The sequence below is a fragment of the Phodopus roborovskii genome, unplaced genomic scaffold (genome assembly GCF_943737965.1).
Source record: "Phodopus roborovskii unplaced genomic scaffold, PHOROB, whole genome shotgun sequence".
NCBI classification, from domain to species: Eukaryota; Metazoa; Chordata; class Mammalia; order Rodentia; family Cricetidae; genus Phodopus; species Phodopus roborovskii.
This window is the reverse complement of record NW_026126645.1, coordinates 1,286,508-1,309,420: the sequence shown is the minus strand read 5'-3', so window position 1 is coordinate 1,309,420 and position 22,913 is coordinate 1,286,508. Positions and strand designations below refer to the sequence as shown.

The window sequence follows — 22,913 nt, the reverse complement described above, 5'->3', positions numbered from 1 at the left end:
GTCTCAGCAAGTCTACCTTGTAGGGGCTCCCCAAAGGGAGTCCCTCACTCTGGAAAGGTCTTCACCCAAGAGGGCTTCTCACTCCTGAGGGGCTGTCACACCCATCCCAGAAAGGACCCCACTCAGAGAGTTCCTCATCATGGTGGCTGGCTGCTCCTTCCTCCTGTCCCTCCTCAAATCTGTATCTGTGTCATTTGGGGCAGTGCAGGGGTTTCTGCCTCTGTGTGATTGACATGGCCAAGAGAGGGGAAAAGGGGTTAGTGTAATCTTGGAGACCTAGTTGATGTTCCAGGGTCCTAGCCCAGCCAGGAAGGTGGCCTTCCAGAGGTCCTTGGGCCAGGTCTCTGCAGCCACCGTGATGGAGCTAGATGGAGGAGCCAGCTCAACCATGCCCTACAATCCCATCTCCTGCCCAAGGGCAGAAGGTCCCACCCACTTTCAGAACTCTAGAAACCTGACACAGGTCCTTGAAGGCATCTGTTATATTATTGTAACAAATACAATTTTCATTTTACAGTTAAATAGTACCCAAGATGGGCAGTTGACTGTACAAGCAAGTTGTGCATAAAAAACAAACACACCAAGCAGCCTATAGTGCAAAGCAGGTCCCCTCCTCCCCCTCAACTCTGAGCCTGCTTCAGGAAGACCTGCTCATAGCCGGTAGGATACTTCAGGGTAACAATGTCACAAAGGATCAGTACCCCCCACACACACACACACTTACAGTGACATTGTATCAACCCCTTAGCTTCCTTGTGCTTTCTTTCTATCCAGTGCTTCCAAGTAGCACTTTCAAGTAGCCTTGAGAATAGGACCCATTTTTACCAGCCCAGGCTGCCTGTACTCACTGTAGGACCAACAGACTCAGCTGTCACTGTTAATCAAGGATGGGGAAGAGGAGTAATGGTGTGTGTGTATTTTCCATCTTTAGCTGCTTTTGGATATCAAGAAGGGCAGTTGCCTGGGGTGGCTTGCACGGTGCTAGGTGCTAGGACCCTGAAAGGTGTCTTCCTTGGTAGTATGGGCCAGTCTACACCATGGACCAGTAGCAGAGGCAGGTAGGAGGGCAATGGGCTATAGCTGCTTCCTGAGAAGAGGTGAGGAGGCCCCGCCCTAGATGGCCTAGATGAGGAGCTGGAAGGCTAACTCAGCTACTTCCAAGAGACAAAATGTTTTGGTATTCCCCCCCCCCATAAGGATGGGACAAAAGAAACTGTAACAGGAGGTATCTGCACAGGATTGGCAGGATCCTCTGACCTACCAGAGTGTATATGTGGCTGTTACAGGTGTGGGCAATGGGGAAGGCCAAGCACAACCACAGAGACCATCACTAAGGAGCCTTCTAGAGGAGAGTTCCAAGGCTACAGAGGATGTGGCTCTCTCAGTTTGAAAAACCACCTGTGGGCCAGCTCTGGTAAAGCTTTTAAACCTATCCCACTGACAATCTCCCACAGTCCCCATGACCCAGGCTCCAGGCCAAGTCCTCCCTTCCCATTTGACCTCTGCCTGGACACTGTTCTGCCATTGCACACCTCAACAGAGCCTCCACAAGGCCTCCTGGAGCCCCTGGTCCCCTTCTGTGAGGTCCGAGGGTGGCAGGAGCCTGCCGAGGCGGGGTTTTCATATACACAAACTTCACCTATCACAGACCTTGTTTTAAAATGCACGATGAAGTCACTTTTTCTTTTGCTTCTAGGTACAAACACGTAGCAAGTGGGGCTGCAAGTTGGGAGGTAAGGCCCGGGACACAGCTTGGCTGGGACTAGTGAGCCATGAGCAGGGATGCTTCCCACGGTAAGACTTTCTGCCGAGAACCGAGTTGGCCCTTCAGGCTGGAATGTGCTTGGAGGTGTTGAGGCCTTCCTCACTTTAGTGACCCCCCACCAAGGATGAGTTTGCTCTGGGGCCTGTGTCTTCAGGTAAGCTAGAACTAGCCAAGGACAGCTTACCTGGGGTAATGGGCAAGTCAAGTTTGGGACTGGTGTGGGTGTGTCCTGGCTTCCCTCTCTACAGTGAAGTCATCTCAGGAGTTGGGGTTTCTGGTTGATTTGATGAGTATGGATGCTGAGGGAGGGCTGGTCCCCAGGGGGCAGGGAGAGAGAGAGGGAATTTGGGCATCTTTTGAGCCTGAGCTTCTCTTGCTAACAAAGGCCTTCCTCATGTGCAGGGGTAGCCTCTGACTCAGGAGATAATCCTAGGCATGACTGGAGACAACAGAGGTGGGTCTGGGCTGGGGCAGTGTCCTGGAAGAGGTCCCCACATCGTCTGCTCAAACTTGTTGCTGGACAGAGCTCTGGGAGCCATCGCCAGCTCTGGCCCCTGGGACCAGGCCAAAGTCTGTTTCTTCCTGTAGCCTAGAGCTGGAAAGCCGGGTTCGGGTGGCCTGCGAGTCCCCAGGGTGCTCAGTAGGGCCGCCACACGGCCTCGTCCATACGGCCCGGCGTGCTCAGGGCCGTGGGTGAGTTGCTGTGGCTGCCGTCGGCCTCCACGCCATCAGCCTGGCCCAGGCTGGGGTTCATGAGGTTGCCCGCGGACACCGAGGCGCCGCTGGGGCAGGAGGTCAGCATGCGGGTGGGCGAGCGCTCGCCACCGCCCGCAGCCGCCATGGAGAACTGGTAGGAGCCGGAGGAGGCGCCGTAGAAGAGGTGGTAGGGCGCGGGGTTGGCCTGGAAGGGCCCGCTCTGGCTCTGCGGGGCCCCGGGGTAGGGCGGCGGGAGGTAGGTGTGGTGGAAGCGGCTGCTGGCCGGCATGCCCGCCACGCTCAGGCTGCCCAGGCTGGTGCCCGACGGCGTGGCGCTGTAGGGGAAGGCGGCAGACATGGCGCCCGGGTAGTGCATCCTGGGGTCTGGGAAGCGGCTCTCTGTGAGGCTTTGCAGCGTAGGGAAGGAGCGGTCAAACTGGCGGGGGTCCGAGAAGGGGTTCAGGTCTGATGAGCCTGCAGGCAGCAAGGGGAGGAGTCAGGTGTGCAGGCCAGGACCACCGCAGGCCCTCTGTCACTGCAGGGTGACCTTCCTGGGGACCCCTTCCTCTGCCTGGGCTGTGCAAGGCATACCCTGGGAACTCTTGCTGCAGACTGGGATTGGGGGGGAGAGTGAACTCTGGGCCAAAGCAGAGGGGACAGCCCTCATTTGTCCTGTGTATCCTTCCCAGCCTTCTAGGTCAGGCACTAGATAGGGCTCCCACAAGCTCACTCTAATCAAGGGTGTCAATAGGGTATTCAGGGGCCCAGTAAGACTGGGAGCTAGACTTTACCTTTGAAGAGGAAAAACTAAGGCAGAAATAAAGAAAGGTTATTCACACACACACCCCCCAATTGGACAGAAAAGACTAGAATGCTCCAGAAGGCTGCTGTTCTCCATTGGGGCCTCTGTGTGTGTGTGTGTGTGTGTGTCTGTGTGTGTGTGTCTATGTGTGTGTGTGTGTGTGTGTGTGTGTGTGTGTGAGAGAGAGAGAGAGAGAGAGAGAGAGAGAGAGAGAGAGAGAGAGAGAGAGATCCTGTCTATAAACTGCCCTGTTAAGGAGGTCAAGGCATCAGATGAAGGTCAGGACAGTTCTCAGCAGGACAGTGAGATAGACCATCACCTCTGATCTTAGGAGCAGCCATGGGCTAAGAGAGGCAACGCAGCGGCACACAGGCATCCCCATGCCCTCTGGGTGAGCATACCTGCTGTAGGTAGATTGGGGTCCTGGCTGGGAGGGGACAACCTGCATACCTGCTATTATAATCACAGCTTCCCTCCCCCAAACCCAGCATTCACATGGGCTTTGGGAACAAACCAAACCCCTTTGGTGGGAAAACAGGGACCCAGCAAGGAAGAGGCAAGAGGGTCCAGAGCACACTGTCCTGAGCCTCAACACTGGCCTGATAGGCACTGCCTCTTTGTGGAGGCAGCAGGACTTTCCATGGGGCCTCCAGAACCATTCAATCTGCCTGGCTTTGCCTCTCATCCCATGTGTCCTTTGTCGAATCACTTAACCTCTCTGTGCATCCATTTCCTGAGGACCTGAATCAAATTTGCTAATATACTTAAAACGCTGAGAACTGAACCAGGTCTGGCAGTCTGTGGTGCTCGTTCTCTCTGTCTTGTTGAGGCCACAGCCATACCTCTTGCTCAGGGTACCCAGAGGTGGCTGGTTTGAGACCCTGATAAGATGAAACCCTGACCTGGGGCCCTCCCTCTTCATACCCTGGCGGCAGTGGGCAGAGGACAGTGCTGAGTGGTGGTGCAGCACTGCCAAGCCTCATGAGGCTCATTGTCTCCTTCATCACGGATGAAAGACCAGGGGAGGCCCTATCTCCAGGCCAGTAGGGGTGGTGTTCACTCTGGGTGGGCCCTCTGGCCATGACCAGTTGTGCTTGGGGATGCAGAGCTCAGGCCTCCTGCTTCCTGGGCTCTGTCCAAGGTGTCAGGTGACCTCAGGTATCTGGTACACTTGGGTCTCTGGGGTATGCATCAGCATCTCTCGTCTTGGCTATGGATCACCACAGAGGGCTGTCCCTGGCTCCAGGTGAGGAGCCTGGACAAGGGTCAGTAAGCTGGAGCTTTCTGAAATGAAAACTGGGGACTCCCTGGCTAGTCAGTCTGTCTTGAGGTCTGGGCGGGGGGTGAGGTGCCTGATGCCCATCTACGTGCAGGAGTCCTACGGAGAAGATGCTGCAGTACCAGCAAGATGAGAAGACACTGCACACTGATGCCCGATATCAGGGGACCCTGTCCTCAAAGCAAGCCAAACAAGACTTGTGATTGGACAGTGGGACTGTGGCCCCTGCCACTGTCCCCTCCGCCCTCTCTCCTCCAGAGTGGTGGGGGAGTGCTTGCCCTAGGCACCCCTCAGACCCTCAGCAGCTTCCTCAGCCTCACAGCCCTAGGAAATCTGAGCTGCCAGGGGCCACTGTCAAGCAGCCAACCCAGCAGCAGGAGGAAATGTTTATTTTCTCCAAATTGCCCCAGCTGCTGCGTGCAGATGAATGGGCCCTTTGAGCTGTGAGAAGCCCCCATTGTGGGTGTCTGCAGCAAGCCCCACCCCCTGGTCCTGGCATTGCCTACGGTGACGAAGTTAGGGGTCAAAGCTATTAACAGACACCAAGGGAAGCGTTGAGGCACCCTGGGGGGAGACTTTGGGGCCAGAGGGTGCTGTATCTCTTCAAATCTGAGCCTACCAAAGCCACTCTGGTGTGGGAACCTCTTTTCACTTTATGGGTGAGGCAACCCAAGGCTCAGAGAAGTTAGGTGACTTTCCTAAGATCACACAGCCAAAGTAAGGCAGAGCTAAAACTGGTCAGGTTGACCCTTTAGCAAAATACATGTTTTTCCCTGAGGTGGGTATCCAAGACCCTCTCCTAAACACCAAAGGGCCCCTTGGAGCTAACAAGGGACTAGAGTCCTATATCAGGATGCAGTAAGAGAAGGACTAGCCATCCATGCCACACTGACTAGATAAGGCCCAGGGCTGTGGGGAGGCTGAGTCTGGATCCTGGGAGCACAGAGTCCAAAGACCACACCCTCTCACTGTGGCAGGACAACTGTGTACCTCTCTCATGGGAACTGGTGGACAGGAAGCACTCTGTGGTGTCCCTGGTTAGACTCCATCCCTTTTAGGCCAGGAGCTGTAGGTGCTGGCCTGTGGGCTTGGGGAAAGGACAAACTCCTGGACAGGGCTGGGCATGAGGTAGATGCAGGGCACTGAGGCCAGAAATGAATCTCAAGGGCCCAGGGCTCAAGAGCCGAATCTCAAACTCACAAGCCCATGGGCTCAAATAAACTGCAGGTAGGGCCTTTCCTGACCTTGGGCCAGCTTCCTGGCACACAAAGAGATGGTGCCACACCCTACACTGTGTCATGCCTAGAGCACATGGTTAATATCCCTGGCAATACATCGTCATGGGAAGACCAGCGTGAGAAGGGTAGAAAGTAGGGCAAAGACGTGCCAGCGTTCGGCCCGCTCTGGCCCTACTGGCCCTAACGGTCAGTCCTTTCTCAGGCCCTCAGAAGTCCTCACTTCGGGACAGGCCCAAGGAGACATTAGACTCAGTCACCAGAAGGCTATGTGATCCAAGAGTGGCACCAACCCTCTTCAGCTTCAATTCGCTTATCTGCCACACAGACCCCGAGCCAGCCCTGGTGAGCTGAAGGGACAAGTACCACAGGGCAGCAGCTAGCCCTCTGGCCTCTGTGGCTTGGCATCTTCTCCTGCCTGGCCTGAGCCAGCTACGGCTAGCCTCCTGTCTCTGACTCTTAGCAGAAGTACAATGCCTGCAGGGGCTGGCCGGGTACGTGCTGAGGCTAACAGGCCGCAGGGAGATCTGCTTGCAGTGTAGCTGCCTCATCTAGCAGTGGGGGTGCAGTCCAACCCTAGTGCTCTCTATTCATGTGGCTGTGGGTGGAGGGACTGGGCTAGGTGGTGCTGACACCCCATGTCACAGCTTCAGGTGCGAATAGCAACCAGACCCAGGAAGATAGCCCCAACCTGCTGGGTGGTGGTGGTGCAAGTCGTTAGTCCCAGGACTGAGGAGGCCGAGACAGGTGGGTCTCTGTGAGTTAGAGGCCAGCCTGGTCTACAGGGCTAGTTCTAGGACAGCCAGGGCTGTACAAAGAAGCCCCGTCTCAAGAAAGAAAACGAAAGAGATATCCTTACTGTATCCCCACCACCACCACCATGAGAAGGCGGAGGTAGTAGGAGTGTGTGCAAAGTGGGGGCATGGTGGCCACTGCTCTATGCACACCACAGGATCACGCTCATGTCCCTAGAGCTTCAGAGGGAGGTATGACCACATCTGTTCATGCTTATCCCAGGGTCAGGCACTGTGCATGAGTTGACCTGGTAGTGTAGACTGCAACCTGCCCCAGCTGTCCACCAAGTAACCATGGCGGAGCCATCTTCCCTGAGGACTTGTCCTAGAGTAAGTGGACCACATCCTGGCTCCTTATGCACACCCCTGCCTAATCCCCATAGGCATCTGTTCTTCCATACCTTGGATTGGGGTCTGGGCTTGGCTGCTGAAATGGCTTGTGGTGCTGAGTGAGCCGCGGGGGCTAGGGGTGCTTGGTGTTACACGCATGCGCAGGTCTCCAAAGCGGTCGGGGAAGGCCTTGGTCTGGTCTTCTATCTTCTGCCGATGCCCTGTGGAGCACGAGGAACCCATCAGCCACTGCAATGCCTTGCCCTGGGAAGTTCTTCCTGGTGTCTATTTGGAACTCTCTGATTTTCTGAACGAAACAGAGATGGTGGCTATGCGCCACCTCAGGCTGCTCGGACTCTTTTCAGAATGTTTGTTCTCACATTACTCTGGGAGCTCTGACTGAGCCAGCATGCTGTGATGTTAAGGTCCAAATTACCTAAACCTCCCCAACATGGTCTGACAGAAAAGAATACTGAGACAACAGCCCTAGAAGAATAGTTCAGGCAGGCAGATTGCCAAGGAGTCAGGAGGAGCCCCAGGGGTGATTCTACCGTCACCCCCACCCTTCATGCAGATCCCCACACTCTGCATCCTTGTGAGGGCATGAGGTTGTGGAAGGGAGTACTGGCCCCCTGGCCCTGTCCAACCTAGCCACCCTCAAACCTGTTTCCCCTCAGAGCCTCAGGACGGAGGGCAGAGGCATGATCAAGAATATACACACAGTAGCTGGGCATTGGTGGCTCACGCCTTTAATCCCAGCAGAGGCAGAGGGAGGAGGATGTCTGTGAGCTCAACGCCAGCCTGGTCTACAGAGTGAGTTCCAGGACAGGCTCCAAAGGCACAGAGAAACCCTGTCTCAGACAAAAAAAAAAAAAAAAAAAAAAAGGCTTTACATACAGGCTTCCAGTCCCTGCCTAGACAAAAGGCCAAGGGACCAGTGTACCTGGTGGAGGTGTCACATTAGGAGACCGCCAGTCCTCTCTACCACTCTGCACAGCCACAGCCCACACAGGAACTCAAGGCTAGCTGTGCACCCACTAATGGCTGAGGGACACTTAGGGGTGACGCTAAGTGCCACACACACTCTTCAACCGCCCATCTTTCATTTCTCAAACAACACTCCGAGTTCTTAAGAATAAGTGAGCTCTGGTCACCGAGGCCCCTCGTCAGCAAGTGCCTGTCCTCACCAACTCTGAAGTTTCCCTTCCCAGCCTCTCTTGGAGTTTATGGAAAAACAGAGGAAGAGCCCATTCATGAAACTTTCTAGAATGGTCTCAGCCTGGGTGTGTTATTCTGTCACTTTCTCTTGTAGTGACACTCCTAGGAGCTCACTTTCCTCACCTATGATGTGGGGACAGTAACCAGTCTCTCTGAAATGCCCTCCCTGCCACCCTAGAGAGCTCATGAGTGTGACAGGAGGAGCCACATCACTGGATGTCCCTTGACTTTGTTTGTCACATCCCCTGGAGGTGCAGTTGCCCCCTTTCCTTGACAGACAGTTGAGTCTGAATGTCTCTTGTTGGCCCCATACAAGCCCACATCTCCTGTCAGGCATCTTGGCCTTCTGTCTAACCACTAGCTCATCCTGCCTCCCAGGCTTTCTCTGTATAAGTGGGGACTATGGATGGGAGAGGTATGGAGGCTTGTCTGAGGTCATGCAGCATGTCAAGATGGTGGGGTTTCCTAAACCTGAACATGCTGGAAAGTGTAAGAAGGGTGTTCAGCATTAGAAGTTTGCCTGAGTCTTTGGGTCTGGGGTGACATGGACTTTTCTAGATTGACAGAAAGGTGAGTACTACAACAGAGTCTTCATTGTTCTGCCTGAGGCTGCACAAGTTGTCCTACGGCCTGAAAAGCATGGCCAATGACCAGCACTGGGGTGAGGGGACCTAAGGAAGCTGTGGAAAGGACCTGATTTCTGACTTTGAAAGGGAAGCATAAAGGTTCTGGGTCTCATGGTCTCAGAGCTCCCACACATGTCTGCCACAGGTCCAGCTGGACTTGGGAGAGCCTCAGACACTGAACAGGGGGTCCTGGAAGGTGTCCTTCAGCAGGTTGCTGGCAGCCAGGGAACCCTGCTGCCTTCTCATAAGGCCCCAGCCAAGACCAGTGGTATGCTTGGCAGCAGCTATCTCAACCCCAGGGCTCTAGGAAATGAAGGGGAGAGAGTGGCCTGGGGCACCTTGGAGCTGGTGCTGCAGACTCCAAGGCCTAGAGCCTGGACAAGTCTGTGATGAGACAGGCACGTGGCTGGGGACTGGATAGAATATGTGTGCTTTGCTGAGGTCGACTGGCTGGTTTCATGGTGCCCTGATGTGATTTCTGGCTCAGTAGAAGAGCCAAGGCCCAGCTCAGAGGCTCCTGGAGATGTCAGGGATGTGTGGATGAGCCGGGGACAATGAATTCCAAGCCATCTCAACAGGCAGGAAGCCCACCGGATAGATCGGAGTTTGCGGGTTGACCAGATGGCAGTTTAGGTGCAAGGAAATGGGTGTCTCAGTCAACCACAATCTCCAAGGCAGCCAATGGGGCTACACAAATGCTGGTGCAAAACCTCAGGCCTGCCACTGTTGTCACTGATGAGCAAAGTCCCCTGGTTCTGAGTCAGTGTACTGTGTTTATAGCTGTTCCTGTGGCCAGCAGAAGGAGAGCAGGCCTTGAGGACAGTTTGGGTTCAAGGATGGATCCTAACAGGCATGGCATGGGTCTAACTCATCACACTTCCCTCCACCTCGGGCTACAGTGTCCCCATCACAATGACCACAGGGAAGGCAGATGACACAGAAGGGTGGGGACCAGGAAGACAGCCTGACTCCAGGCCCAGTGTCCCTTCTGTACTGTTTCCTCTTGGGGTTCCCGCTGGTCAGTGGGGACACAGGTTTCACAGCCAGCTGGGACCCAGTGGCTTGCCCAGGGCAGGCTCCCTGGAAGAGGAGGGACCGCTTCCTGTGGCTATGCAGTACTGGAGCCAGTGCCAGGGAGAGGCAGAGGGGAGCGCGCTGACCCCACGTGGCCAGGGCGCCAGAAAGTCTCAGAGCCACGAGGCTGAGGCCCGCATGCTGGGAGCAGAACTGAACAGAAGCGCCTGGCCTGTGCCCGGGGAGGAGGGCCACAGAAAAAAGCCTTTTATTCCTTTTCCCACAGTGAGTGTGTGGAGCTGTCTGGTTCCTTCAGCCACCAGGGGTCTTACCCTTCTGCATTTGGTGCCTCAGTCTCCCCCTTAGACACCCACTGCACAGTCTGCTCACCTGGGTCCCCTCCCTTGGAGAGTCACTGGCTTAAAATCACAAGAAGTTAGCACTCCAGCCCCCAATGGAAAGAGACCAGGCAGCTCCAGACAGCTCTGGCCCTCTGCTGTTCCTGGCCTGGCCCCTCTCTCTATCTCTCACCCTCTGTCCTGAATGCAGGGCAGTCTTAGGAAGCACATCAGCTGCTGGCCCTTGTGGCCTCATGAGGGAGAACTGATGATATGCTCCCACTGTACAGATAGGAAACGGCAGGGCTGGGAAGAGCCACTGGCAGGCTGACAGCTCATAGGAGACAACTGGCCAGCTCCTCTCCCCACAGCCCACCTCAGGAAGGGGCCTGGCTGTGAAACAAGGTGTGACTTGGTGTTAGGGCCCAGCCCAGGATACACTCTATGGGGAGGAGTGTGGGTAGAGGGATATGATGGGACATTTTAGTTACTTTTCTATCTCTGAGATAAAACACCATGACCAAAAGCAACTTGGGAAGGAAAGGATTTATGTCACCTTACAACTCTCAAGTCACATTCTGTCACTGAGGGACAAGCCGGGAAGCAGCACACTCCTCCATCAGCTCCTGCCTCTGGGCTCCTGCCCTGACTTCCCTCATAACAGAGCTGTAAAACAAAACCTTTCCTCCCCAAGTTGCTTGTGGTGGTGATGTTTTATCACAGCAACAGAAACCCTAACAAGGACTCAGGGTCTCAGTGGAGCCCTGAAGGGTTCTGCCTTGCTTCCACACTCAAGATTGAGTTCCAGTCACACAACTACTGTAGCCCAAGTTGCTTTTCTCTGGGCCTCAGTTTCCATATATGTGAAGTGGTTGTCATCCTGCCCCAGGGATGGGGAGATGGGCTTGGTACAGGGAGGGCCCTCATGGGCACAGGGCATCTGGGGAAGGGCCCCTGACTTGTCTGGTCTTACTTGTACTGCCTGCCTTTGATCACAGTGAGTGCCCAGGACCCTGCCTGTGGAAGGGCTAGTCCATTCCAGGGCCAGCAGCCCCAGGCCCACTGCAGGTAGCCATCATCCCGTGGTGGCTCTGGGAAAGCTTGCTAGCTCTCACTGGGCCTCCATTGTTTCTTCTGTAAAATGGGGACAAAAGCTTACAGCTTTCCCTGCACCCTTAGGGTGAAGTCAGGTTTGAGAACTACACAGCCTACAGGCTCTGACCTTCAGGGTAGGTGTCAGCCCTGCTTTGACCTGCCTCCCACTCCTGGGTCAACAGCTCCCGTGCAACAGAGCTAAGCCATTAGCTGAACTCACAGGCAAGTGGCACAGGTCAAAGCCACTGGACTGGGAGACTCCCCAGGGACACACTATGTAGTCTAGCTGGGACTCCCTTACTGTCCCCAACCAGGCCAGCATGGGTTCCTCCACCTGCCAGATTCCTGGTGCATATGCAGGTGGAGCAGGAGGCAGATTCCTATGCCTGGTGGACCACACAGACATCTTCCTGGCCACAGTCCTCAGTGAGGCTCTCTTGCCGCCCCTACCCCCCAGTTACACAGATGGAAAGGAGAAGGCACCAGGCCAAGGTCACAAGGTGATACTAAAACCTGGAATGAGCTGCTTAGCCCACAGAGTTCCTCCAACAGGAGAGCTAGGCTCTGGTTGGCAAGAGGCCAACTCCATGTCTGGCCTCCGTGAGGCAGGAGGTGGGATGCAGGGAGAGGCGAAGTCGGGCAGGGCCCTGGGAACAAGGTGAGCCCCAGCCGCCAGGCCGGGGACTGGCTCAGCGCTTCCCGCAGCCACCCTGCAGCCTGCTACTCAGCAACCCACACACAGCAGCCACTGTGCGCCTGCTGCCGCGCTTGCTCTGCGGGCTGTGGGGAGATTTACACCGGACCCGGATCAGCCGCTCGCTCGGATGGCAGGCGGGTGCCGGGCCTGGGGTGGTCTGCTGTGAATTGGCCCCCTGTGAGTAGATGAAAACCAGTGGTGGCTGGGCAAGGAAGCCGGCTGGGGCTGGCAGAGGGCCAGTGGCAGGGAGGTAGCTCCCGCCCAGGGCTGCAACTGGGGCTTCCAGGCCTGGGCCTGATTAGGGGAGCTGGGAGGTCTGAGGTTAACCCTTTCTCTTCCACTGGGTGGGTTCTCCTGGATCTGCCAGACCTTAGTGGGGTGCTCCTAGGCTCTGGGGTGCTGAATGACTAGGTGCGGCTGTCTCTCTAGACCCTCTCTCAGCTTCCCCTGGAGTCCAGGATAACACCACAGTTCAGTTTTCTCCAAGGCACTGGGTCATTTTTCCTGCCAGTGCCAGGTCCCAAGAGGCCACACTGCTACTGATCCATGTCCTTCAGACCTGAACCTCACCAGGATCCCCTGCACCAACTGCCTCCCCTCTACCCACTCCAGCTTCCTCCTCACTCTGCTGAAAAGAACACATTACTTACTTAGCTTATTCCTGACCTATTTAAGACATAGCAACTAAATGCCCGCATGGGCATCCTCCGGAGCAAGTCGTTGACTAGCAAAAGAAAAGAACCCTGGTGTGGTGGGACAAGCAGACTAGTGTGGATGCATAACTTTGGCCCTGAGGCAGGAGCATGCCTGGCAGAGGCCAGCAGCTGGAGTGGGGTGAGTTGGGAAAGAGGGTACAAGGGAGGAAGGAGGAGTCACCAGATTTGGCATGGCCATGGTCACTATAAAACCTGTTTCCCCTTCTCTCCTCTGGAACCAGCTGGTGGGGTTTAGGGTGGAGTCCCTTGCACATTAAATAGTGCGGGGGGGGGGGGGAAGGGGGGAGGGGGAATGCCAGGTGCTTGAGAAACTATTTGTAGAAATTGCTTTGTGTGCATTTAGGGGAGTAGAAGCTTCCAGGCCATGCCCTCAGCTTCTGGAAGGGTGAGGAAGCTGGACCCCACATGGTAGGTACCCCAGCACCTGCTGAACTTGGAGGGTGGGGCTAGTTGTTCCCAAACTGTGGTCACTGCCAGTGTGGTCAGGCCCTGCGTCACCTCTCATCCCAATGCCGAATCCAGCTCAGCAACCTGCATTTGAACCAGTCCCCAGTGACTGGGAGGGATGTATCAGAAACCGAGGCCACACAGGCAGGAAGCCACTGAGCCAGCCTCAGCCTCAGCTGGCCACCCGGCTGCAGGCTGGGCACGCTCTGCAAGGCACCAGAGGGGAACGACCTGGCCACAGAAACCACAGCTGGGCCTCAGGGATGTAGACTCCTGCTCTCGAACTCTGGGCCAGCCCTACCCACCCACAGAGGCTCTGACCTCAAGGAGGTCCAGGGGTCCGGGAGGGGAGTAGGAGGAAAGTACAGAAATCTGAAAGCCAGGAGGCTGGTCAGGTCTCAGAGAGTTGTGACACTTCCTGTGGTCAACAGTGAAAAGTCAGGAATCACACAATCCCCCTAAATCCCTCCCACACTTAGCCTGTGCCTCCAGGAGATCCACTTGGACACCTTAGGCAGTGGCACTACCTCCCCAGGGTGGGGGACATTGATGAGGGTCAGCTCATGGAAAGACTACACAAGGCCCCGTGCATAAAGGGTCACTCAACAACCAGCAGCTGTGTGTGTGTGTGGGAGTGGGGGGTGGGGAGGTCTTCCCTCGTCTACACAGGGAAACTGAGTCCAACAAAGAGGAAGGATAAACATGTTGAGACTAGAGGCTAGGTATTGGAGACCTGATTTCTGGGCCAGGTAGGCCATGGGCAGGAGTAAGCATGACCCAAGGATGGGGTAACCTGGAGAATGGCCCCATACCTCTGCTCTGTTGCAAAATGAGCTAGTAAGATGGCCCAGAGAGTGATAACACATGCTGTAGGCCACACAGCAATTCCAGCTTCTGACCTCAGTGACCTCTTCCTGTTTTGTCTCCCTCCCAGACACCTTATTCCAGAAAGGGCCAGCTAAGGTGTGGCGGGTTGGGGAAGCGGGAGGTGGGCAGGCTGAGCCACATCCTCTTCCACAGCCTCAGGAAGCACTGGGTAGGTGAACACAGAGGCATCCTGGGACCTCCAGACATCGCCTGGCCCTTGGGATCTCTCCATCCTGCCCCTAACTCCCAGCCCCACTGTGGTCCTAAGTGCTGCATCTTCATACTGAGCCTGCTCCGGGGACAAGGTACAGAGCTATGGCCCCTGTAATGAGGTTCCCAGCAGCTACCATTGCTCCTGAGGGTGGTGGGACAACCTCTGATGGTGGTGGTGGAAAGGCAAGGGTAAGGACCAGACACAGGAGCTCAGGAAGCCCTTCCATCCTCCAAAGCCATTTGCTATGTCCACATTGCCATTAGCTGCCATTAGGCGTGGGGTGGCGGTGGTAGAGCAGCCCCTGTCACAGAGATGGAGCTCAGGGACTGCAGGTGAAAACCCATTTCTCAGGCAAGAAACGTGAGGGTGGGAGTGACCTGCCCAAGACCTACAGTTAAGGGGATGGAAGGAGGTGACCCTGAGGCAGAGACCTCCCCAAGGCCACTGGCCCAGTTCTCAAGAGCACCTGCTGGAGCACTAGATGGGAAGTCAAGCTCCACTCCAAGGTTTGAATGGAATCACCAATGTGAGGTGAGCACAAGCCATTTCTTTGGAGTCTCTTGGCACTAAGCAGAGGTCCTAGGACCTATCTTGTCACAAGCCCTACCAGCCTGAGTGGGAGCCTGAAGCAGGAGAATATCCCCACTGGGATAGGTCAAGGTCCCCACAAGCACCCAGCCATCAGGCCTGGGCCATTACCTCCCTGGAAACCTTTTGGCTGAAATGTCATGAGGATCCCCTGCAATAAGTGTACTAATTCCACACCCTGTTGCAGACCTGGACTCTGATGGACTGAGACTCCCTGAATGCCGTCAGTGCTCAGTACACACTGCACATTCAGTACACATTGCACACTCAGTACACACTGCATGCACACTTGATGCACACTCAATGCACACTGCACACTCAGTACACAGTGCACACTCAGTACATACTGAAAACTTGAACTGTATTCCTGTTCTTGTCTGTGTGGGTCCTGTAGCCAGACTGCCTGAGCTCTGAAGACAGGGTTTTCAGAAAGAGATGTGGCTTCATGGCACAGGGGACCACCTCCAATCTGGGTGGCTCTTCCCCTACATCCCTCATCACTGTGGAGGCAGCTGGGGTGCAGAGAAAACTGGTCTAATCCCCATCCCAAATGCCACCCCCCCCATGGTTCCATCCCTCTTCCAGGCTGTGCCTGAGAGGCTCAGCTATCTTGGCCTCCTTGCTGACCCTTCAGAGCCTGGGGCTAAGCCACTTTAGCTGAAAGCCTATGAAGGCTCAGGAGGGGGACCCAATGCTACTGGCCCAGCCCCCTGCTTCCCTATCCCCTGGACCCTTTGCCATGGCCAGGGCTCAGTAGCACTTACGTCGGGGTTCCCGGGGTCCATCCACGGTGACCTTGATGGCTCGGTGGTAGGTGGCCACTTGAGTAGGGTTGGTGAACACGGTGATTGTGAGCGTGAAACTCTTCCCTGGGGAAATCAAGGCAGGAGTTTGATGCCAGACACGTTCAGCCTCCCAGCCTCCCCCCTGCACTCTGCTGCCAGAGCCTCGGGACATAGGGAGAGGGTAAGGGAAGCTGCTGAGGCATCCGAGGCCTCAGGAGGTATGGCCCCAGCTGTCCTACCACACTCTGCCCTCTCGGCTTCTCTCTTTTCTATGTGACTCATTTTTGTGATATTCTTTCTTTTTTAGGGACCCATACAGTTTTGAGGTAAAGATCGCAGATAGGTGGTGTTTCTTGTTTGTTTGTTTTGTTTTTCCCTGAAAGTAATTAGTGATCTTCATTAAAAAAAAAATAAGAAGGAGAAGAACACAAAATATACTTAAAGAGGAGAAGAAACCCTACCGCCAGCTGCGCCAGCTGAGATATCCACGTTAATCATTTGGGGTTTTCTCTCCCAGCTCTTTGGGTACAGCATGCATATGTACACATTTGCTGTGGTACTAAAATCTATAGTTTTCCTTCTCCTTTCTCTTTTTTGTTTGTTTGTTTGTTTTTGACAAGGTTTCTCTATGTAACTCTGGCTGTTTCGTATAGAGCAAACTGGCCTCAAGCTCACAGAGGTCCTCCTGCCTCTGCCTCTCAAGTGCTGGGACCTATCTTGTTTTTTTTAATTAAAAAATATTATTTGTCTGAGTGTTTTGCATGCATGTATGTATGTATGTATGTATGTATGTATGTATGTATGTGTACCATGTGTGTGATCTGGCACCCACAGAGGCCAGAACAGGGCATCAGATCTCTGGGAACCATAGTTATGGACTGTTGGGAACCATCAGGTGGGTGCTGGGAATTGAACTCAGGTTTGCTGCAAGACTAGCCAGTGCTCTAACCACTGAGAAATCTCTCCAATCCCCTGTCTTGTTTTCTTCCCCTGTGACAGCATTACAAATTCTCCATAAACTTCAATTTTTAATGGCTGCTAAATATTCCCCTGGTAGAAGTCTGCACTCTGACTGGTCCACCTCCTGATGTCATTGTTCATTTCTGGCTGCTGTGTGCAGCCAGAGCTGCAGAAGGACCGACCCGAGGGCCGTGGGTACTGTTATTTCCAGAACCCCGTTCTATTTTTAGATAGACCTTCGGCTCCAACATCTCCATTCAAAATTCCTGTGCGGGAAATCTTTTAAAATAATACTTTTCCTGGTGTTTTTTTTTTTCCTCTTTATCATTTAAAATAAAATGGAAATGATCTTTCATGTGTCAAAAATCTCTGTTGGCATCGCTGATTTCCTCCCTTTGAGTTGCAAGAAGTGTTGAGTGAGTGCGTCACTTCAGGGGCCCGGGATGAGTTTGTGGGGGCTGATCTCGACTCTCTGGGGACACATACCTCATCATGAGTGATGTGAGGTTCATTCGTCACTCAAGTGCCACTGTTCATGCCTATCATGATGGAAGATCTCAAATTTCTCTTGATTTTGTTTGCCTTTCTTTTTATTACTGAGACTGAAACTTTGTCTCTGGTCACTATCCGTCACCAGAATCTGGCCCACATCACCACCTCCTGTTCTCAAGACTTTCCCATTGGGGCTTAAGGACCTTTGACAACTGCTCCATCTGAAGCTTGTCCACAGATACGGGCTGTCTGGGTGACGGCCGCCACACTCTGATTTCTAACTTCAGCCCTTTCTCACACTTTGTTCTCTTTCTCAGTTTTAGACAGATCTCCCCAGGCAGGAAATAGATGAAGGTGTACTTGCAAGGTACTCTGCCCTGAAAGCTCTGTCTTGTCTGGCATGAAAGGTCTAAGGTGAGGGATGTCAAGGGCAAGCCTGATTTTGTTTTGTTTTGCATCTTAGTCATTCTGTCACTCTGTACACTGGTCTGTGTCCAGAGCTTTGTCTCTAGGGTTTCTCCAGGGTCTAGGTTAGTGTTACCATTTGAGATGAGACTGGGTGAGGGGTGGGACTCCACAGATACTCAGGCCTGACTTCCCCTCAACCTGCTTTGCTTCTGTGAATCTAACTGTGAACCCGAGATAGAAGCCTGGGAACTCCCCATGGGCAGTCCAAGTCCAGGCATTTGTGCCTCTTCAGAGTAGCCCTGGTAGCCCACAGGAGGCTGCTGGACACAGATCTCATTAATGGTGCCCTAAGGAGTGGGCCAGTTTCCACAGCCCTGCTGTACAAGAGGGCAGAACCATCTTAATGTTCTCTTTGCTCAAGGGAAAAGTCTAGTCCCTAGCCCCGGAAACAGGAGACGCCTGAGCATGGCTAAGGCAGCCAGGCTGGCCAGCTGAGCCCCGAACTCAAGGGCTTCTGGGATTCAGGAGAGTACAGTCAGAGCACCCTGGGGAATAGATCCCTCAGTGGAAAAAGGTCTCCTAGGCAGGCAGCAGAGGTCAGGACGCGAACGCTAAGGCATCCATCCTTGAAGGTTTAGTCAGGAAAGCCAGCTTGGCCCTTACCTTCAGGCCAGAGGCCATTTGCTTCATTTCTGGAAAGGGAACTGCAGACAGTCTAGGCCAATGCAGGGCAGGTGGCCTCAGACTCCTTCCCACTCCCCTCGGGGACACTCCTCTCTCTGCCTTCTCATTTTAATATCATTTCTAAAAGAAGACTCCTCCTCCGAGCCAATGGGGTGCTAGGGGGAAGCAGGATTGGCTCTCTGACCTCATTGCTTCTGGGGCCACAGTGAAGGTGGGGGTGGGGTGATACCTGGAGCCCCAGCTGCCAGGACCCCTGACTCTGTAGAGTCATCTTCTCAATGAGGGCTTTCCCTGACCACTCTATTTAAAGGTGACATTTCAGAGGCCTGGGGAATGTGACCCAGTGGTAGAAGGTTTGCACAGAATGCCTCAGGTCCTGGTCCCATTTGGAGGGCCCCAGACACCAAGCATACAAAGTGGACATTTTCAATCTGGCCTCTGTGGTTGACCCTTCTTAGCAAAGAGCAGGCCAGGGATCTGGGATAGGAAAATTTGCAATAGTATTGTCCCTAACCCCTAACTGGAAGAGCCTCTCTCAAGCCAGAATGCAAGCCACAAGCCACAGAAGTTTAAATGAGCAGTACCTATGACCTTGTCACCAACAAGCTACACAGACGTCCAGAGATCACGTGACAGTCCTTACAGATTTTTCTGAATACCCTCAATGCTCATGGAGAAGTCAACAATATGGCCATCACCAGACCCTCGGCTGGAACTTATTGTGGAATCTGTTCCACAGAATGGCAACACACCATGACTCCACAGCCCGTGGCCTAAATGTAGCTGCTACCCTCTGTAGTCCCAGGTACCCCTGCCCTGGAACCTTCATGAAATTTCCTTGCAAAGTTCCCTTCAGAATCCATCTTTGAGTTGATTTTCTCTCCCTCTCCTAGGTGCTACGTTCACAGGAGCCAGAAGTGTCACCCCATTGTCCCCAGCCCCCAGGACGCCACTGGGTGTGTGACAGAGACTGAATTACTATTTAAGTATTCATCTTGCAGAAGGGCCATGGTTGGCCAGCTCACACAGTATCCAGGTAGGACCCAGAATCTGCCGCAGATGCCCAACCACCCCCTACCTACCAAACACCTGCCATCCCATCCTGCCCCAGGGAGCAAACCACATGCCACCCCTAAGGTTACCAACAGACCTCAATAGCTCCTTGCCTTCTCAGCTACCCACAGAGAGGAAAGGGAATCAGGACATCAGGGTTGGGCCTAGGCGCTTGAGAAACCTTGAGAAATATGGGTGGGGCAAGCTGCCCCCCAGCACCCAATCTCCCCCCCCCCGGTGGTGTGTAGTATGAGCATCTCTCTTTTGGAGCTGGAAGCTGAGGGGAAGATGGAGGAGGTGGGTCAGCAGCCATGTAATGGGGCCAGCCACAAGGCCAGGAGTTGCAGTCAAGGAACTTTGAGGGCTGGCTCTGGCTGGAGCAAGTGTAGCTTTCACCCATCCGAAATCTTAAGTGGGCCAGGAAGCATGACTGGGGTAAGCCCTGCCCACAGGAGCTGCCTGGACCCCACCCCCACCCCCGCCTCAGCTCCACTGCCTCTCAGCTTCAGCAGGGTACCAACTGTCCCTTGTCTAGTGGTCCCATCAGCCTGCACCTACAGCTCTCATTCTAAGTCTCTCTCCACATACCGCTGCTGCCTCTTAGCCAGTTAATGACAGGTGCTGGGTGACTATCTTGGCACAGGCCAGCAGTTACTTTGCCTTCTAGAAGACAAGCTGGAGACTGGCCATGGTGATGGGCCAGAGAGAGCATCAACCCTAGAAGTGGATGCAAGCAGCCTAGAATTCACACATACGCGGACAGGTGAGTGTAGTGTGTGTATGTAAGCACACACAAGCCCAGCACTGTATAGGGCCATAAAGAATTAATTTTTCCTAGGAAGGAAAAAAAAATGTGCTGCAAAAACCTTCCTAAGCCAGGATCCTAAATTAGTTTTACCTAAACGAAAGCAAAATTCGGGATTCTTTTTAATAATTACTGAATTTTTCAGAGGATGGGGTTTTGTTTTTACCTGTGTGGGGGTTGTAGATGTGGTTCAGTGTAAGATCATTTGGCTAGCATGAGTTAGGGCCAGGCTTTGATACCTAGCACTGTTTAAAAAAAAAAAAAAAAGGCCAAAACAAGACAACAATCACCCCTCCCCCCCCCAAAAAAAAAACATTGTTTACTGCTCTACATAGACTTTTTCAATCTTCAGCAAGTCCTGGCATGGACTGACAACTAGGCCATAGTTACACTTTGAGTCTCATCACCTTGATGTCAAGGGACTTCTTTCTGTGAAGGATGCTGTGGCTCATGTTGAAGAGGTGTGGCTTCACTAGGCATTTACATATAAAAGTCTGTATCTGACAGCAGCAATGACTTCTTTTCTTTTCCTGGAAGCTACTGAGTGGCAGAGATTCAGGGACTGAATGCCCCGCCCCCAGTGAGGATTATAAGACTTTCAGGACAGAGGGAGGGGCTGCAGCTCTGACTCCTCTCCTTTGGGTCCGGGTTCACACCTGCAGTGTCGTTTGTGAGAGTGCCAGGGGCTGGGGCACACCTGTCCTTTAGAAACAGTGACCTTTCTGGGATTCAGACAGCAACCAGGAATTTTTATATATATAATTACAAAAAGCCAAAGTACATAGAAATCACCTAGGATTCTTAGTCCTGGAAGACATCAAAGAGCCAGGGAAGATTCTTGGGTTCTCCATCCTGACCTAAAGTGGTCCAGGTTCTCGGTGTTAATGAGAGGAATGTTCTCACGAGGGAATTTCGCGATTGTTGGGACAGGCATGGCAGAGGTCTGGACCTCGGCACTGCATCCTCACACCAGCACCCACACCTCTCCCACTCAACAGTGCACACCTTCTGGGTTTCCCCCACCCCCGGCCAAACCACACTGCAATCAGAGGATCAGTGAGTGTGGCAGTGCTCAAAGGGACCTCAAAGGCTCTGTCAGTGCCAACCATTTAAAGAACAAAATCTCTACCATGTACCCAACTTTCGGTACCTGAGAACTCATACACTTGTGTCAGTGTTCTTAATGCACCCCATATCTCATTAAAATGTGCCGTTATCAGCCCCCCTAGTTTCACAGATAAGGAAACAGAGGCAAAGAGAGGTTAAGTCCATTCCAAACTAGCTGGTTTGGAACTCAGGCCCAGCCAAGTCAGTTGCCCTAGAGTACAAAAGCTGCCTAGACTAGAAAAGCAGGAGCTTTCCTCCTCCCTTCAGGAACAACTGAGGCCGGCGAGAGGTTGAACACAGAATACTTTAACTGGGGCCATTACCCAGACCCAGATCCAAGAACATGCAGTCCAGTGACACCTTGGAAACATATCTCCCCCTGAGGGGCCTTGAGGACCTGGGCTCTTGTCTGTGGGTGGAACAATTCACTAAGACATCCTCTGTGGGCTAGGTGTGGTGGCACACACCTGCAATCCTAGCACCCAGGAGGCCAAGGCAATGCTGAAAACCTGGAGTTCATCTGGACTACGTAACCAATTCCAGGCCAGTCTAGTAGTATAGACCACTACACCGCCAGACTGCCTCAAAAAAAGGGAAAATACTCTTTAGTATGTAGAGAGGTCATAGCACATCAGAGAATCGTCACCCTTTAATTTTCCTGTCACCTCCCAAGAAAGGGAGCAGTGTGGAGGGAGAAGGGAGCCCAGAGTGCTTAGCGACTTGTGGGGCTCATGGAACCCACTTCACATTCTACCCACTTCTCTAGGGACAGAGGCTATAATGCGCTCCCTCACCTGGGCCCTGTAGCAGCGACCTTCCACTCAGGGTTAGAGCTTCGATTAAGTTGCAAAAGGTTCAGGGACTGGGGATGACAAAAGGGGCTTGGAGACTAATTAGGAGCAGCAACGAGAGCTTAATTCATAAAAGCAAACATTTTCCATCCATCAACCTGCAGCCAGTTAAGAGCTACGTTTGAAAGAAATCTGTGCGTGGGGAAGGGAGCCAACAGGAACAGGAAATGTTCGAAAGAATGTAAACTATTTCAGTTTCATAAAAAGTAACAAGTAAACAGTTATTACATGCAAATAACGCTCTGGTTTTAATTAATGCTGAAAAGTCAAAAAATATGTTTGACATTTGTATGTATATACTGTACGGCTGCAGAGGGCAAAATGGTGCCCAGATGCCCAGTGGGGCAGGCTGGCGGCTTCCACGGAACTCCAACCTTGAGAAGGTCTTGTTTATTGGTGTTGAAAAGTACCATTTTACCCCAGCCATGGCAGCCGCCACCGGGAGCCGGCTCACTTCCTAACCCTGGAGGGCTCCCAGAGCTTCAGAAGGTGACTGCACAGCCACTTCAAGACTCAGCCACTTCTCAGCAGGCTAGTCTTAAAGCCACAGACCCTCCTATCCTCAAGGCATGGGAACAAGGAGGGCTCCTCCACCCCAGAGTTACATGATGACGGGTTTCGGGTCCCAGTGCCTCCCACTCAACAGCCTCTGGCGGCAGCCACTGTGGCGTCTGGTCCTGCCTTCTTGCCACTACCGGGGTGGATCATACTGACAGGGCAGCCACCAGCGTGTGCCTGAGGCTGAGATGGTAGCTTTCAAACCTCTCTTTGCAACATTCATTATCCCACCCTAAATTCTCCTCACTTTGGGAGTACCCGAAGAAGCCCTGAGCTCTCAGGAGACCACAGGGGGCCTCCTGCCTCTGGGGTGAGTGGCTGGTGTGCCCCAATCGAAAGACATCCACATCCTGCTTGAGCTCATGCCCAGGACCTTCTCCCTGCATCTTTTGTGAGGTCAGGGATGCTGGTGGAAAAAGACAGCAGCAGCACTAGAGGCTTTTAGGAGTTGCTAAACCTTGGAACCTGGGAGAAAGCTCTACTAGTAGG

General features: G+C 53.6%; 1 protein-coding gene across 1 annotated transcript in view; it reads right to left on the bottom strand.

Annotated features, from left to right (window-relative positions):
* Positions 1 to 467: 467 nt before the first annotated feature.
* Positions 468 to 22,913, bottom strand: part of Runx3 (RUNX family transcription factor 3) — a 56,105-nt gene continuing 33,659 nt past the window's right edge. The window contains exons 4-6 of the mRNA XM_051173668.1: positions 15,486 to 15,590; positions 6,973 to 7,122; positions 468 to 2,935 (exon numbers count right to left, since the gene is read on the bottom strand). Of these exons, the coding sequence (XP_051029625.1) occupies positions 2,403 to 2,935; positions 6,973 to 7,122; positions 15,486 to 15,590 (788 nt within the window). The 3' untranslated portion in view covers positions 468 to 2,402. The remainder of the gene's footprint in view (positions 2,936 to 6,972; positions 7,123 to 15,485; positions 15,591 to 22,913) is intronic.